Source organism: Bos indicus x Bos taurus, chromosome 1 (genome assembly GCF_003369695.1).
Source record: "Bos indicus x Bos taurus breed Angus x Brahman F1 hybrid chromosome 1, Bos_hybrid_MaternalHap_v2.0, whole genome shotgun sequence".
Taxonomy (NCBI): Eukaryota; Metazoa; Chordata; class Mammalia; order Artiodactyla; family Bovidae; genus Bos; species Bos indicus x Bos taurus.
This window is the reverse complement of record NC_040076.1, coordinates 132,538,769-132,554,120: the sequence shown is the minus strand read 5'-3', so window position 1 is coordinate 132,554,120 and position 15,352 is coordinate 132,538,769. Positions and strand designations below refer to the sequence as shown.

Sequence of the window (15,352 nt, the reverse complement as noted above, 5' to 3'; positions counted from 1 at the left end):
AAAAGCAGAGACATTACTTTGCCAACAAAGGTCCGTCTAGTCAAGGCTATGGTTTTTCCTGTGGTCATGTATGGATGTGAGTGTTGGACTGTGAAGAAGGCTGAGCACCAAAGAATTGATGCTTTTGAACTGTGGTGTTGGAGAAGACTCTTGAGAGTCCCTTGGACTGCAAGGAGATCCAACCAGTCCATTCTGAAGGAGATCAGCCCTGGGATTTCTTTGGAGGGAATGAGGCTTGAAGCTGAAACTCCAGTACTTTGGCCACCTCATGCCAAGAGTTGACTCATTGGAAAAGACTGATGCTGGGAGGGATTGGGGGCAGGAGGAGAAGGGGACGACAGAGGATGAAATGGCTAGATGGGATCACTGACTCGATGGACATGAGTTTGGGTGAACTCCGGGAGTTGGTGATGGACAGGGAGGCCTGGCGTGCTGCGATTCATGGGGTCGCAAAGAGTCGGACACAACTGAGCGAATGAACTGAACTGAACTGAACTGAACAGTATCTAACAGTATCTAGCATATAAATGCTGGGGGAAGTGGACCTGCTTGTGTTTCCACTGGAACACAGGCTCCTTTAAGGCAGAGCACCTGTTTCATTCATCCTGTAGCCCCAGCACTGGGCAAACTCTTTGGGAAGTAGGAGAGCCTCAGCAAATGTTTACTGAGTGGCACAGAAGGTAGCACTAATCTGGCAGCCACCTTCACTACAAGGATAACTGCAGAAGCCTAGACAACTTGACCTTCCAGAAACAACTTGAAATTCTCTACTTTACCATTTCACATAACAGGCCACCTCTGGGCCAAGTGCCTGTACCCCCTGACTCAAGGCTGTTGCTTGGGTAATACCTTCAGTAAGCAACCTAGTAATGAAACAATGAGAAATGCAGTATGACTCCATATTTTAGTTTGGTGATGGAGGGCCAAGGGTCTCCTTAGGTATGAATTTGCAAACACTGTGAATTACCCCATCTAGCACACAGTGTGATAACAGCATACAACAGCATTTGTATAAATTCAGCCAAGGTCATAGGGGAAGCCAGAAACAGGTAACAGTTACATACCTCTGGCCAACTAAACATGTCACATACATGAAGATAACAAGTTATATGACACCCAATTAATTTATAATTAACTTTCTTATGGTTTTTGCAATAAAGTTTAAAACGCCACAAGAATTGTGAAAAGTAGGCTAAAGGGTCCTCCATGTTGCTATCTTGAGAAACTGGGACCTGTAATAATTAGAAACAAACTTCTCTACCTATCTGACAAAAACTTGATTACTTCAGATTTTTAGTTAAGAGTCTTTCACATTATCCTAAAAATACATTCTTACAGGATATTCTGGTATTTCACCAACAGCTTTACATTTGATTAACCTAGATTAAACACAATTTTCTGAGTCTTTATCTGATTAGTAGAGAAAGACAGGCTTTGCTGAAGAAAAATTGAAAAATATAAAAAGATTAAAATCATCCTCAGTTCAGTCATCCAGAGATAACCATTATGTATACTTTGGTGTATTTCTTTTTGATGCTTAATGTTACTAGTGTGTTCAAAAACATGACTTTTAATGCTTCAGAGTACTCTCTCAAGCAATAACACATCCATATTCCCTACCTTCGGACATTTAGATAATTTAGAATTATTTCCCACTGGATGTTTTTAAAGGTGAGTTTCTCCTTTATGTTAAATATAAACATATATTGAATTACTATTTATGAGATGTACATTTAGTTCAATTAGTACTGGAAAGTACGACACTGTAGGTTAGTCAGAAGACCAGAGAAGTTTAAAATTAAATAAATTTTATTTCAGTAGATATGCACTGGTAATTTATGCCAGGCATTGTGGCTGGTAATAAAAATAAACTCTGTCCCTTCCTTCAAGTTCAAAATTAGAATATATTTAATCCAAAATTTTTATATCTACAGCCAAAATAAGAATTACTGATGGCTCATGACCTGGAACTGCAAGAGATCCTTAGCCATCAAAAAATAAATAGGATCAACTTTCTAAGATAGAAAAGTAAATGGTACGTATTAGGAAACTTTACCAAATTTGAAGTGATTGAATGGGTCAATAAGGAAATTCTTTGAACCAAATATCCAACTTCTAAAGTATTTCCGATAATTCATTTTATGTAAATGGCTTAGGATGAGTGAGTGAAGTCGCTCAGTCGTGTCCAACTCTTTGCGACCCCGTGGACTATAATCTATCCGGCTCCTCCATCCATGGGATTCTCCAGGCAAGAATACTGGAGTGGGTTGCCATTTCCTTCTCCAGGGGATCTTCCCAACCCAGGGATCAAACCCAGGTCTCCCACACTGCAGGCAGACACTTTACTGTCTGAGCCACCAGGGATATCTTAGGATATCTGTTCTTAAAAGTATAAGGGTAAAATTCATCTACTCCTATTTCTACAGCAATATAGACTTCAAACTAAGAGGACTAGTTAACATTTTATTCTGTGCTTATAGCTACCATGTATCTTAGATTTCCTGACAAGCCCTGAATTGAATATTCTATCCCTTTGCCCCTGTAAAGTCAGAATCCCCAAACTGGAATCAAACCATAACTCGCAGACATCCTAAAACTGCCTACAAATCCTTTGTCAGACCACACATGTGCCAGTCATTATTTCTGTTCATTCTAGCTATTATACTTCCATCCCAGGAATCTGCAGAACTAGCCTTAATACATTTGCCCAGAAATTGCTCATCTGAAATGGGAAACTTAGGGACACAGTTTCTAAAAGGGGAAACTTAGGGACACAGGTTTCTAAAAGCTACCATATTGCTAGCAAAGATACATGAACCTGTAAACACCACAATGTTTAAAATGTATAACCAACAAAGACCTATTGTACACAGAACTCTGCTCAATGTTATGTGGCATCATGGATGAGGGGGTTTGGGGAGAGAATAGATACACATATATGTATAGCTGAGTTCCTTCTGTGTTCACCTGAAACTGTCACAACATTGGTAATCGGCTATCAGTTCAGTTGCTCTGTTGTGTGCGACTCTTTGTGACCCCATGGGCTGCAGCATGCCAGGCTTCCCTGTCCATCACCAACTCCTGGAGCTTACTCAAACTCATGTCCATCGAGTCAGTGATGCCATCCAACCATCTTATCCTCTGTCATCCCCTTCTCCTCCCACCTTCCATCTTTCCCAGCATCAGGGCTTTTCAAATGAGTCAGTTCTTCGCATCAGGTGGCTAAATTATTGGAGTTTCAGTTTCAGCATCAGTTCTTCCAATGGATATTCAGGACTGATTTCCTTTAGGACTGATCTGATCTCCTTGCAGTCCAAGGGACTCAAAAGTCTTCTCCAACACAATTCAAAAGCATCAATAATCAGCTGCACCCCAATACAAAATAAAGTTTAAAAAAAAATACATGAACCATTATTTTCCCTTATGCTAACAATACTGTTACTACTCAATTAAAGAATCTGTGCTCAATTTGATACCTAAGGTTTCTTTGTGAACTGTTTGTGAACCCTATGAGTTCTTTAATCCTCTGACCCCTCTACTCAGTTTAAAGTGGCCAATTAAATGAACAGGGAATACATCATAAAATAATTTCATTTGAGCCCAGAGGCATTCCAGTGACCTGCAAGCAAGCCTGGAAGTGGTCATTTAGAAGACAATCAGTAAACATTCTTTCTCCCTCAGGAATTCCTGGAGAGCAAGATAAAGACAGACTTTGGTGACTTCAAGATGACTTCTGTACCCTCACCATTTTACTGACTCCAGCATTCCTCATTATTTTGAAAGAGCACTAAGACATTATTTTTCATTCAGCAGCACATTTTAAGCAGCTAGTGTCAGTCACTATACTATAACCCAAGGAAATTAGTGCGTTACAAAATGGACATTTCACATTTGAGTGGGCATGACACATTTAATTATATAATTATGAAAAATAAACAGGGTAAACCAGTAATAGAGACAGGCTTGCAACTTAGGGAGCTGAGGGAAGAATTTTCTACAGTGATGAGAACCTAAAAATTGAGAAGCAAAGTTATGCAAAAAGCAGGGAGGAGAAATATTCTAGGCAGAGGAGTAAATGTGTGCAATGGCTCTGAGGCAGGAAATGGTGCTGAGGAGATTTTAAAAAGCCAGTATAGCTGGAATATAATAAGAGGGAATCATAGCTGGAAAGATTAGCAAGGGTCAGATCATGCAGGGCCTGGGGGAGCTACTGATAAAAAGTCCAGCAAGGTAGTACTCTTCTAGGTTGGAGAGGTGCAAGAACAGAGGCAAGGAGACAAATAAGGAAGCTATTACAGACATCTAAATAAGAGATGGTGGAAGCTCAGGCACTGGAAATCAAGAACCTTTTAAATGATATCTCAGATTAAAATATGAGCACAAGTTAACCAAGGAGGAAGAGCACTGCAGGCCCCTGAAAAACATCTACTGTGGCATTAGGTCCCAAGACCTATTCTGACACTGTAAACAGTCTGGTATGGCAAGAGCCAAGGGTATGTGATAGGAGCAAAAACAGGAAGACCAATTGTTAGAAAACTATTGCAGTAATCCAAGCAAGAACGTGTAACATCCTTTACTCAATTAGTGGCAATGCAGAGGACGAGCCAAGACTGTATGCATGTGGTATTATTGGAAGTATTAGGAGAGTCACTGGATTTGAAGAGGGGAGGGAAGAGGAGCTTGAAGTAATGAGATTTATGGCTTTGAGTGGGTAGATCATGGTACTATTTGCTACAACAGGGAAAACCAGGGTTGTAGGTACGATGAGTCCAGGTTCGTATACGCTGCCACATGGGAAGAGCCACATACTAGACAGGTGGATACATGGCAGTCTTCGGCTTAGAAAGAGGCTGAGGCTGGACATGTACGTCTAGAACCCACAAGTGTAGATAAGCTGTAAGACTGATTGCTCACGGAAGTACAAAGTGAGAAGAGCTTAATCCAGAACCCTGGGATGCACTGACACTACAAGGGCAAGTTAGAGCAGGATTTCTCAACAGCACTGATATTTTAAGCTGGGTAATTCTGTTGTAGGATGTTTAGCAACATCCCTGGTCTCTATCCACTAGATGCCAATGGGACCTGCCCAGTTAATGACAAATTTGTCTCCAGACATTGCCAAATGACCCCCAAGGTAGGGGGAATCAACCCCAGCTGAGAACTACTGAGTTAGGGTAAGATTCATCAGCACACTGACAAGAGGTTCTGAATGAGCTCCCCTGACCCAAGATTCCTCCAAAGCCTTTATGTATATTACTGTTCTTGGTACCTTGAAAGTACAAAAGAAATGCAGGTGACATTCCACTACATCCAACCCACAACGCATTGGAGTACGTTTAGGTACTAGCTTGAATCAAATCTGTTGTTAAAAATTCCATTTCTACATGAGGCTACAGTGGAAAAACACACTCTTTTGTTAAAAAAAAATTACACAAAACCCTGTCCCCTACTACAGGATTAGGTGCCACCATTCTGCTTCAGTAAGCCCAGGTACTTCTCCACCATCAGAATGTGGTATTTTCTCTCTCACCTCATCTCTCTTCAACCCTTATAATGGGGTGAAGTGAAGTGAAAGTCACTCAGCCATGTCCGACTCCCTGCAACCCCATGGACTAGCAAATCCATGAAATTCTCCAGGCCAGAATACTGGCCTTTCTCCAGGGGATCTTCCCAATCCAGGGATCAAACCCAGGTCTCCCACATTGCAAGCTGATTCTTTACCAACTAAGCCACAAGGGAAGCCCAAGAATACTGGAGTGGGTAGTTTATCCTTTCTCCAGCGGATCTCCCCAATACAGGAATCAAACTGGGGTCTCCTGCATTGCAGGCGGATTCTTTACAAACTGAGCTATCAGGAAAGCCCATATATAATGGGGTAGGAATGAGGAAGCTGATGGCAGAGGGGTTAAGTTACATGGCCAAAGTAGCATTAAGTGACCAAAAGTCCATACTCTAAAGCTAAACCACTTAACCACTATTCCAGATGGTCTCCATTAGGCTGTAAGCTCTGTGAGTAAGGGGCTGGTCAGTCTCTTTCACCATTGTATACCTAGCATTTGGCTCATGCTTAGCAACAGAAGCTCAAATATTTATTGAATATTGAATAGTCTCAGCTCAGACTTAACTCTAATTCATTCATAGATCCGCACTGAGAGAGCACTCACAAACAGCAAATTAGATCACAAAGAGGAAGAAAATGTCTTCCAGTCTGATGGGAAATAAGTAGCTGCATCTGTAGAATTAACTTTTCTTTGAGTGTTTCCCCCCAGAAATAGAGGATCTTCCATCAACCCTGCTTCAGTTCCATTAAAGCAAAATTACTCTTATTGCCTCCTTATTCATATACCAGTTATAGTGCAGCCTCTAGGAGATGGCAGAGTGCAAACAGAAATTAAGTATGGACAGCTTTTGCAAAATGACAGTTGTAAATGATTTCTGACAGGATCATCAACGGGTACTCAGAGCAGTTTTCCAAACATCAGATATGCTTTTAACAAAAATGTAACATTCTCTACCCTCAAAGAGTAAGTGCCACCTACTGGGTATTCCTAACCTAGTATTTTTTTTTTTTTTTTTTTTGTCATCAGCCAGTATTGGTACCTTTTTGACAAAACAGTTATATATCCAGAAATTTCTGCACAGGTGAAACAGCCATCATTCCCAGGAGATAAAATATTTTGTCATCCATGCCTGGAGTAGCCAGGAGGGTTAGTCTGGAGGATATAGAACTCTAAAGAGGGGTGAGCAGAGGGAAAATGCTGTGGAATTCTGTAAAGAATGAAACGAAATCCAGGAGTAAGCTTTAATCAGCTCTGTGTACACAGATTTCTTAGAAGCCATGGAAGCTATAAAGCAATTAGAGTTGAGAAAGTTCCCCACTCTGCATCAAAGCCACTTCAGTGAAAGCATTCATGTAAAAGCTCATACTTTCCAGACCTCATACCCTCAATCCATAATGCTTTCATTCCCATCAAAGCCTCTAGGGAAAGCCTGATTCAGCACATTTCAACGTATTCTAACATGAGCTTGAGTGAACAGGGAGAACGTGTTTTCTGTTCCAGGGCACGGTTTCTTCCAGGGTGTTTCAGTTTATAGCTGCCATTTAGCAACTCCAGGTACTTTCACTAGCTGATCTTTAGTCTAGTTTGCTATATTGACTTCTACCCAAACATTAAAACTTTTAAAAAATCAGTAACTCATTTTTGTTCTTTCAGCTCCTTTGAAGATTATGAAACAGAAGAGCCTCCCTCTCCCTCTGAAATTGGAAACAAGGGCAATAAAATAGTGACCTCAAGCCTTTCAGAGAAATGTGGAAAGCTTCAGTCAGTGGATGAAGAATAGTTGCCAGTGGCTACATGAAAGGGAGATACGTATTTCAAAAAAAATGTTTTTGTGAAGAGATGCTCTAGTTTGCATATTGCATTTTAAAAGCTTTGATTTCTGCAAGTGTGTATCTGCACTAGGAACTTTTTAACGTTTTTGAGCAATAGCTCTGGATACACATACCCAATTTGGGAGACTCCTCCAGTTTGCCTCAAACCTCCTACAGAGCTTTTCCTCAGAAGCAAATGATATATACATCACCTTCCAACATCTGTGAATCAGCACTCTTCACCCTGAATGTACCAAGGATCTCTTGGGGACAGTGCCAAGCACGGCTCTCTGCACAAAAGCAGAAGTTGCCTCTGTTGTCCAGTATCGCTGAGGCCCATCAGGGCTCCTATGGAGCCCAGAAGAAACCTTCACTTGCAGAAAACTTGAGTCAAGAAATTCTGGAACTTGAAAAAGCAGTCAGGGCCTCCAGAACTGAATTAGCCCTGGTAATAAAAGCACTGCCAAAACATCTCAGAGACTTCTTTTAATTGTATGTGTACTGGAGTTCAAAGATCTTGAACTTAATGTAATTTCACAATGACCTGCCAAACTGCTAGTCACTTTACATCCTCAGGTATTGTAACCACTGGGCCTTCCAACCTTGCTAGCAAGCTCTAAACCCTCCCCCCATCCTGACTGTGGATCTTATATAAAACCTGAAGAAAAACTTAACTGAGGACAAGTGCAGAATATGACTCCTAATTGGGAGGGAAAAAAGTTTCCTTTTAACTCTTAACATTTGTAGCAAATTATTGAGTGATTTATTAATCTAAAAATTAGTGTCCCATCTGTACTTCATATCAGAAAGCCTACTTGAAGGCTTAAATAATTATATATGAAAATTCTTACTAGACATATTCATCACTGAATATTAGACTAGGCTAACAGTAAAGGCCTCTATCTCAACATTATTCCTTCGTGTTGAAAAATAACGTATTCAAAATACTGCATCCACTTCAGTATTTATCACAAAAATGGGAGAAAACAGAGATGCTACCCATAAAAGAAAGCAACTTCATGCTTACTAGAGAGCAGACGTGGTTATTACAGAATACTGTACTTTTCAGCAAACCACAAGGCTAGTCAAATCTCACAATATTGAAGACAAATTGAAAATAAACTATTAAAAAGGATGGAAATTTCTGCTAGTATAAAAGAAACCTCCCAGAAACTTAATATCCACCTCTGTATAAAGTCATTGAAGTTTTTCCCTGGATTTTTTAACCACAAGTCCTAAATGTCAGAATAGCTCCCTTTCCACCCCACATTGGTTCCCTTGCTGGTGTGAAGGCCAAACTTTTGAAATAATCAAACATTGGCAAAAAGTGGAGAAAAGGAGAATCTAGGAAATGTACCATCAACTCGTACAGTTATTAATAGATTTAGCAATCCTTTTGTCAGTATCCTCCCAGTTTCCTGTTGTTTTACCTTCATGATCAGAACTGACGTTCAATTTAACTATTAAAGAAAAAACTTAGTTTCTAATAGCTCACAAAGAAATAAAACCTTAAAAGTGACTAAATTTTTAGGAAATACTACATGCAATAATCTAAACACATTGGAAATTAGGATTAAAAGTATTTTTGTAGTACATAAAATTTGCCATCTACCCCATCCAGCCTTTACAAGGAAACAAATTTTTTTCAGATAAAAAATACTCAAATGGTAATTAGAAGTTAGATATGGTTTATAGGTTTTAGCCGTAATGGTCTAAACTATTTCTAAGACTCAGCAAAAATTCAGTTTTTCAACACACATTTGTTTTTTTTTTAAACTACATGGCTGTACTTTACCTTGTTTCTCCTTACTGAAGTCATCTTGCTTTCATTTTGGTCAATATTTGGTTTCAAAAGCCTGTAATTATTATAAAAGTATAGCTACCAGTATCATTCCACTTAAGCGCTTTTAATTTAGGTCATCCAAAGTAACACATTTTCAGAAACAAGAATGTGTTTCACTGTATTCCCCTCTTAGTATTAAATATAAGAAATGTGAATTCTGAGGAACTAAAATAGGGTATATTTGACTTTCTGGTAAAGATCATGCAGAATATAATCATTACTGCCCAACTGGAAATTTCAAGTTGTTACAATATCCAAGATTCCTTGATAAAAGTTAAATTGAAGGTATGACCTTAAAGCTAGTCAATGATATAAGTTTCAGAGCTTAACATTAACTGCCAAGGTAATCAAACTAATGAAATTATGTGTATTTTCCCTGCATCTTATCTATGTCATTGTGTACTGTTCAAAGTGTTTCTAAAACTCTAGACTGATCAAATGAGAGAAGTCATTTGCTCAACTTTGGAAATGTTATGGTGTGTTTGGGTGGAGAAGCCTGCATGATTTAACTTTTGTTTTTCCCTTTTTGCAAAACTAAATAAAGTTGTCAAATACACACTTTTGGTTTTAATGACACTTGCAACTCATTTTTATGTTTGAAAGAGTAGCATTATAAACAAGCTTGAGTTTCAAAGAAAGTAACTCTTTGAACCTCTGGGAAAACTTTATAAAGAAAGATATGGAAAGATAACACCTCATATTAAGAAGTCATTTCCTCTGGGGATGGGAATTTGGGTTTGGGAATGAGAAGTTCACAAGATCAAAGGAGAATTTAGCCTTATATATTGTTTAAAGAATATGTAATTGTTATTTGGATACCTAAATTTTTTTTAACAAAGAGGGAGGAAAAATACCATCCACACTTTAGATTCCAATTCTAAACTGTGAACTTAGTATTTTCTAAAACATTTTATATTTTTTGCCTATAATACATGGAAAATTTTATTTTTCATCTGTTATGAAACTTTTACTTTGCTTTAGTCACCATCAAGTTGTTTTAAGAAAACTAAGAACACAGTGAAGAAATTCTGTATCCTAGAACTGTACTGCCTCTATGTTTAGAGGTGTAGACCTATGGAAACTAATCAAAATGATTAGTTCTACAACTGTCAGCTGTAAAACGTCTATTACCTAAGGTGAAAGATCATTGGATCACTTATGGTAATTACAAGGAATCAAAAAAAACAAATGAAGATGAGTCATATTAAATGCTGTTATTGTTTTGGTGCTTTTAAATCCTGTTGAAGTAAATCCAATTACTTCAGTAATAATTTCTCAATTATCCATTGTTAGCCATTGGTCAGCATTCCTAAAAATAATTCACCATATAAAGAAAAACAACATAAAAATCAAGGCACAGTAATTAATTACTCTTCCCCAAACGTATATAATACAGGCCATTCAAAGCATGCTATCCCAAACTCCTCAGTATTCTACAACATAGAATTAGAAAACTAACATTTATTGATAGATTTAAGGTGTAATACAGGTTTCCAAAAGTGTGGCAGTGAGAATACCAGCATAAAAAAGAGAAACTTGTGCTAAAAACAACCTGAATTCATCATTGGCAATATTACATAACAATCAAGGCCCTCACATACTAATGATTTTCACTTTGTCTATATTGCCAACCTCCCATGCATCAAAAAACACGAAACTAAGATTATCAAACTTGGGAAGCAATAAAGGACTCAAGGAATTTTAAGATCATAATATTAGGAAAGTTTGGGAGATTTGCAAAATATATTCTAATCATCCATGTGTACAATCTCGTTATTTCTAGTCATTTTTGCAGTGATCATTAGTGAATAAAGAACAGATTTACAAGTTTATATAGCAGGGCATCTGCATCCAACGTAAAACTGTTACAAACTTTAGGCAAATACATGTTTCATAAGACACTGCTAACACTCAGAGGAATTAAATAAAATTCCAAAACTTGGAAAGCAAATAAAGACAAGACAACTAAGAAGCATTTTCCACCATTTACTCTTGTTATCAAAAATAGTTCAACTCTTCTTGCAAAACAAAAACAAAATAGTACATACTGGACACATACATCACATTTTTCTTCCTATGGCTTTAGCCCACCCCCACCCCACCAAAAGAGACAAAAAAAAAAAAAAAAGCCCAACAACAACAAAAACAACTCTACCTGACCACATTCACAGAAAATGACACCAGGATACACTACAAAACAGAAGGAGGTGTCATCTGCTCTGTGTCCAAAGGGTTCTTCTCCATGTCTTGTACTAGGTGAGTAACCATCATTGAACATGCTGTGTGCCAAATCAAAACATAACTTCAGCATATGTCAGATCTCAGAAAAGATGGTGAACGTAGTAGAAACTGAAAATTTTCCAGCAGTATTTTTCTTTAAATAAGCACTGTCAAAGCAGCAACTCTTCTTTTAAATCATAAGGTCATTGCTTTACAACCTAGTCAGTCCTTGTTTTATTTGGGCTGTGTGTGCTATTTCAAGCAACTGACTAGATTTCCCTTCAAAAGAATGTTTGTGACTCACTTACCTCCCCCATAAAAATTACAGGGAAGACAAGGATTTAAACTGAAACATAGTTTGTGCTTTACATGCAAAAGAGTATTCTAAAGAAAATCCAACTAGCTTCAAACCTACCTAAATGCACAGGCTTCATAAAAAGGCATTTTTATTAGGCCTCTATAAAGAAGTCTCCACAACAAATAGCACCCTATTAAAAAAAAAAAAAAAAAAAGGAAAAAGCATCTCCAAACTAAAGTCTGCGGCAAACTATTAGAGGAAACAAAAAATCACTTTGAAGTGGCCAGTGGCAATAGGTATAGTGCATAAATCTGAGTAAGTTTTGGAGCATTATTCCAAAATTATTTTAAGTAAATCCCAATTTCTAAATAAAACATTTGTATAATTTTTTAAAATTCTGTCACATAGTATAGTCTAAATTCAATTACCTTCAGAATAAAACTACTCTTCTCCACTTCATTTATCTAATCAGAACATTGCTCAAAGTGAAGGAAAGATTTAGAGTTTTTCCCCTAGAAATGAGTCAGACTTAACTAAAAATGGGATTCAACTCAGAAGAGTTTTGTGGCATGAACAGCTTAAACATCCACAGTCTGACAGAATTTCAGTTTGTTCACTTTTAAAAGACAGATTTTTTTCAACATTCTAATGAGGGGCAAATTTTCTTTCATAATACTGCTGATTTAAAAACTGCTACATACACCAGTAGCCAATTTTCATGATCAGAAATGGTATTATGTCAGTACAAAGGTTGAGCTGGACACATCAGCTTTTCAACAGGAGAAACATCAATGGCATCTGAAGGTAGCACTGAGTCTCCTGAACAAACTAATGGCTACTTTTCCACAAAATATGAGCACAATCCTTATGGACTGACTAGATACCACTTCCTTACATTTAATCATAAACTTTGATTATGCACAAAGCATGACCATAAACAATGAGGTTAATGTTATTTTCCTTGCCAAAGTTCATTTTGTATAAATCAGTTGCATCAGCATTTGTTCTCAAACTATGAGGTTCTGTAAGAACTAAGGACATATAGTTGTAGGGTTACTCCTCCATTATCTGCAAACTATTTCCCCGACACTAACACATATAACTTAGCAATGAAAACACTTGATACAAGTGATCTATATGCAGGAGCTCCGGCAAGTTAAACCAACAAAACCATAGCTGCCGTAAAACTGTAGCTATTTTCCTACCAGAGGTAGGTTTAAAGACCCACTGATTTAACAGTCGAATCTCATGTCTATAGCTTCATCCAAACTTTTATCATCATGTGTACTGGCAGCTAAAAACGTCGTTACTGGGGACCCTGTGACATTAATTACACTGGTGCTGGTACTAGCATTGCGCACAGCAATGCTAGTCACATTAATGCCCAAAGTGAGCCTGGTCTGCTCCAAAGCCTTTTCTGGCACAGCAAATGCCTCCAGCTTCTTCTCCCCATTGGCCATATAGGAGTTTTGGCAGCCACGACATATACAATCTAAGCAGGCTTTGCGGTTAGAGTAGCAAGGGCAGCGTTGGCCGCGGCATGTAAGAACACTTGGATTTTGAGTAGCACGCCCACATTTACATCCTTTCTTTTCCTGGGGCTTTTTATACACAGTCTTGGTAGGACTTCCTGGCATAAAATGATGACTGGGAATCTTTTCCTTTACTGTTTTGTCTTTTTTAAGAATACCTGGCTTGGTTTTAGAGTGAGATTTCTTGGATCCATGTTCATGACTCTTTTTCATGCTTTTAGTAGATAAAAGCACAGTTTTGCTGATTTTGGGTGTTGTGCCTCCATTGGGAACAGTTGCTATAGGCTGAAGAGAAATTTTGCTCTCCCGTTTCACTGTCACAGGAGCAGATGCCCCCAATGTTGGGCCTCGGATAATGGTAGAAATTGGAAGTGGTTGAACTTTCTCACTGTCGCTTTCTGACCTGGATCGTTTTCTATTCAGTTTTGCTACCTTCGGAGTTGCTGCTGTACACGATAACCCATGAAGTGCAGGACTGGTGGACATAAAAACATTATGGCTAAGAGACTGGGAAGAAAGCTGCAGAAACGGTCCATTGGATACAGTGGCTTCCAAGTTGGGCTGCAAATTAGGGCAACAAACTTCTGTGTTTGAAACAGTTTCTAAGCTGCGGAGTACTTCCTCAACACTCAATAACAGAGAGTCACCAGGTTTTATATCTTCACTGAAACTGCAAATATCAATGCCTGTGGAACATAAGTCAGAGGCTACCGTGTCACAGACAGGTGGCAAACTGTCAGACAGATCTTCAGTTTTTATGTCAACAGTGTTACATACATCAATCGTATTTGAATGTTCAGGTGAAGGAATATTTATACCAAATCTATCTATTGAAAGCCCATTGTAAGTAGGCAAACCATTGATAACAGAACTGCCAATAGCAATGCTGAGGGTGCTTTCAGATATTGGAGATAAACTAGCTTGAGGATCAGTTGTGGGTTCTGAGGTTGAAGGTAAGGGGGAATGTGTCAAACACAAAGTAAAGGATGAATCTGAGGGTTTTTCCGTCTCCTCACCAAACAAGGATCCATCATTAAGCAAAGCCAAAATATCAGAAGAACAGTCGACTGCTTCTATTATATCCCGTGCCAATGCAGTCTGTGTTATATATTCACATAGTTTTTTGTAGCAGTTCACTAGGATGCTTAACTGCTTGTTTTCCTCAAACTGCTCATAGTCTTTGCACCAGCTACATGAAGGTTTCATCATCATTTTCTTGCCTTTACAACTTTTGCAGACATAGTGTTGGCAGGTTGAGTTGGTGGGTGCAATAGGATCTTGTAGCAAATGTCCTAAGAGGGAAAAAGGAGGAAAGCAAAGATTTTAGTAAAATAAATTTATAATTTTATATACTGAAGTTGAGATTATAAGTAATCTATTAAAATTAAGATGGATTAAACTCACCAGACAACAAAACAGGATACAAAAAAACGTATCTTACAGGAAACAGAAAAATATTCAATAGCTCACTTCATTTCCATGCTATATTCCCCATTTCTTTTTCTCAAACAATCTTCCTCTGTCTGTTTCTCCCCCAAAATGGTATATTCTGGCTCACTTTCTTACTCTCTTCTCCAAAGGCTATAAAGAGGTGGAGATCAGTCACTGAAAGTACAAACCAGGCTTATAACCCTTGGGACCTCAACCTACTGCAACAATTGTCTAGACACTGGGAAAAAGATAAGAGCAAGAGTTAATTCCTATTCTTATTCTTACTCATTTCTCTTCCTTAAACTGAATGTTTTGTTTCATTTGACAGATTCAGTTAGGTAATGACAGGCCAACTATTTCCTGGAAATCTTTTGAGGCCTTGTGGGTAGATAAACAAAGCCCCCCAAAAAAGGTTAGTCCTTGCCTCATCAGAAATTGTTTGAGGTTATTCATTAATCATCAGTACAAAAGCGTCTTCACGAAAAAAGTATAACTGCAAGCCATGTTACTGTATATACTAATCATAAACTAGAAAAGAGATGACCAAAATATAGTTATGATGAAAAAGAACTATATTCATTTATTTAAAAAAAGGAAATACTACTAAATCCTTTTACAGAAGATCAAAATACAGTAACAACAAAAAGAACTATATT

General features: G+C 38.1%; 2 protein-coding genes across 4 annotated transcripts in view; one reads left to right on the top strand and one right to left on the bottom strand.

Annotated features, from left to right (window-relative positions):
* PPP2R3A (protein phosphatase 2 regulatory subunit B''alpha) overlaps positions 1-9,786 on the top strand; it is a 234,044-nt gene extending 224,258 nt beyond the window's left edge. For all 3 annotated transcript variants that reach the window (XM_027545443.1, XM_027545444.1, XM_027545445.1), the window contains one exon: positions 7,215-9,786. In XM_027545443.1, coding sequence (XP_027401244.1) covers positions 7,215-7,341 — 127 coding nt within the window. In that variant the 3' untranslated portion in view covers positions 7,342-9,786. The remainder of the gene's footprint in view (positions 1-7,214) is intronic.
* Positions 9,787-10,656: 870 nt separating this feature from the next.
* Positions 10,657-15,352, bottom strand: part of MSL2 (MSL complex subunit 2) — a 32,771-nt gene continuing 28,075 nt past the window's right edge. Inside the window, exon 2 of the mRNA XM_027545446.1 lies at positions 10,657-14,557. Coding sequence (XP_027401247.1) covers positions 12,966-14,557 — 1,592 coding nt within the window. The 3' untranslated portion in view covers positions 10,657-12,965. The remainder of the gene's footprint in view (positions 14,558-15,352) is intronic.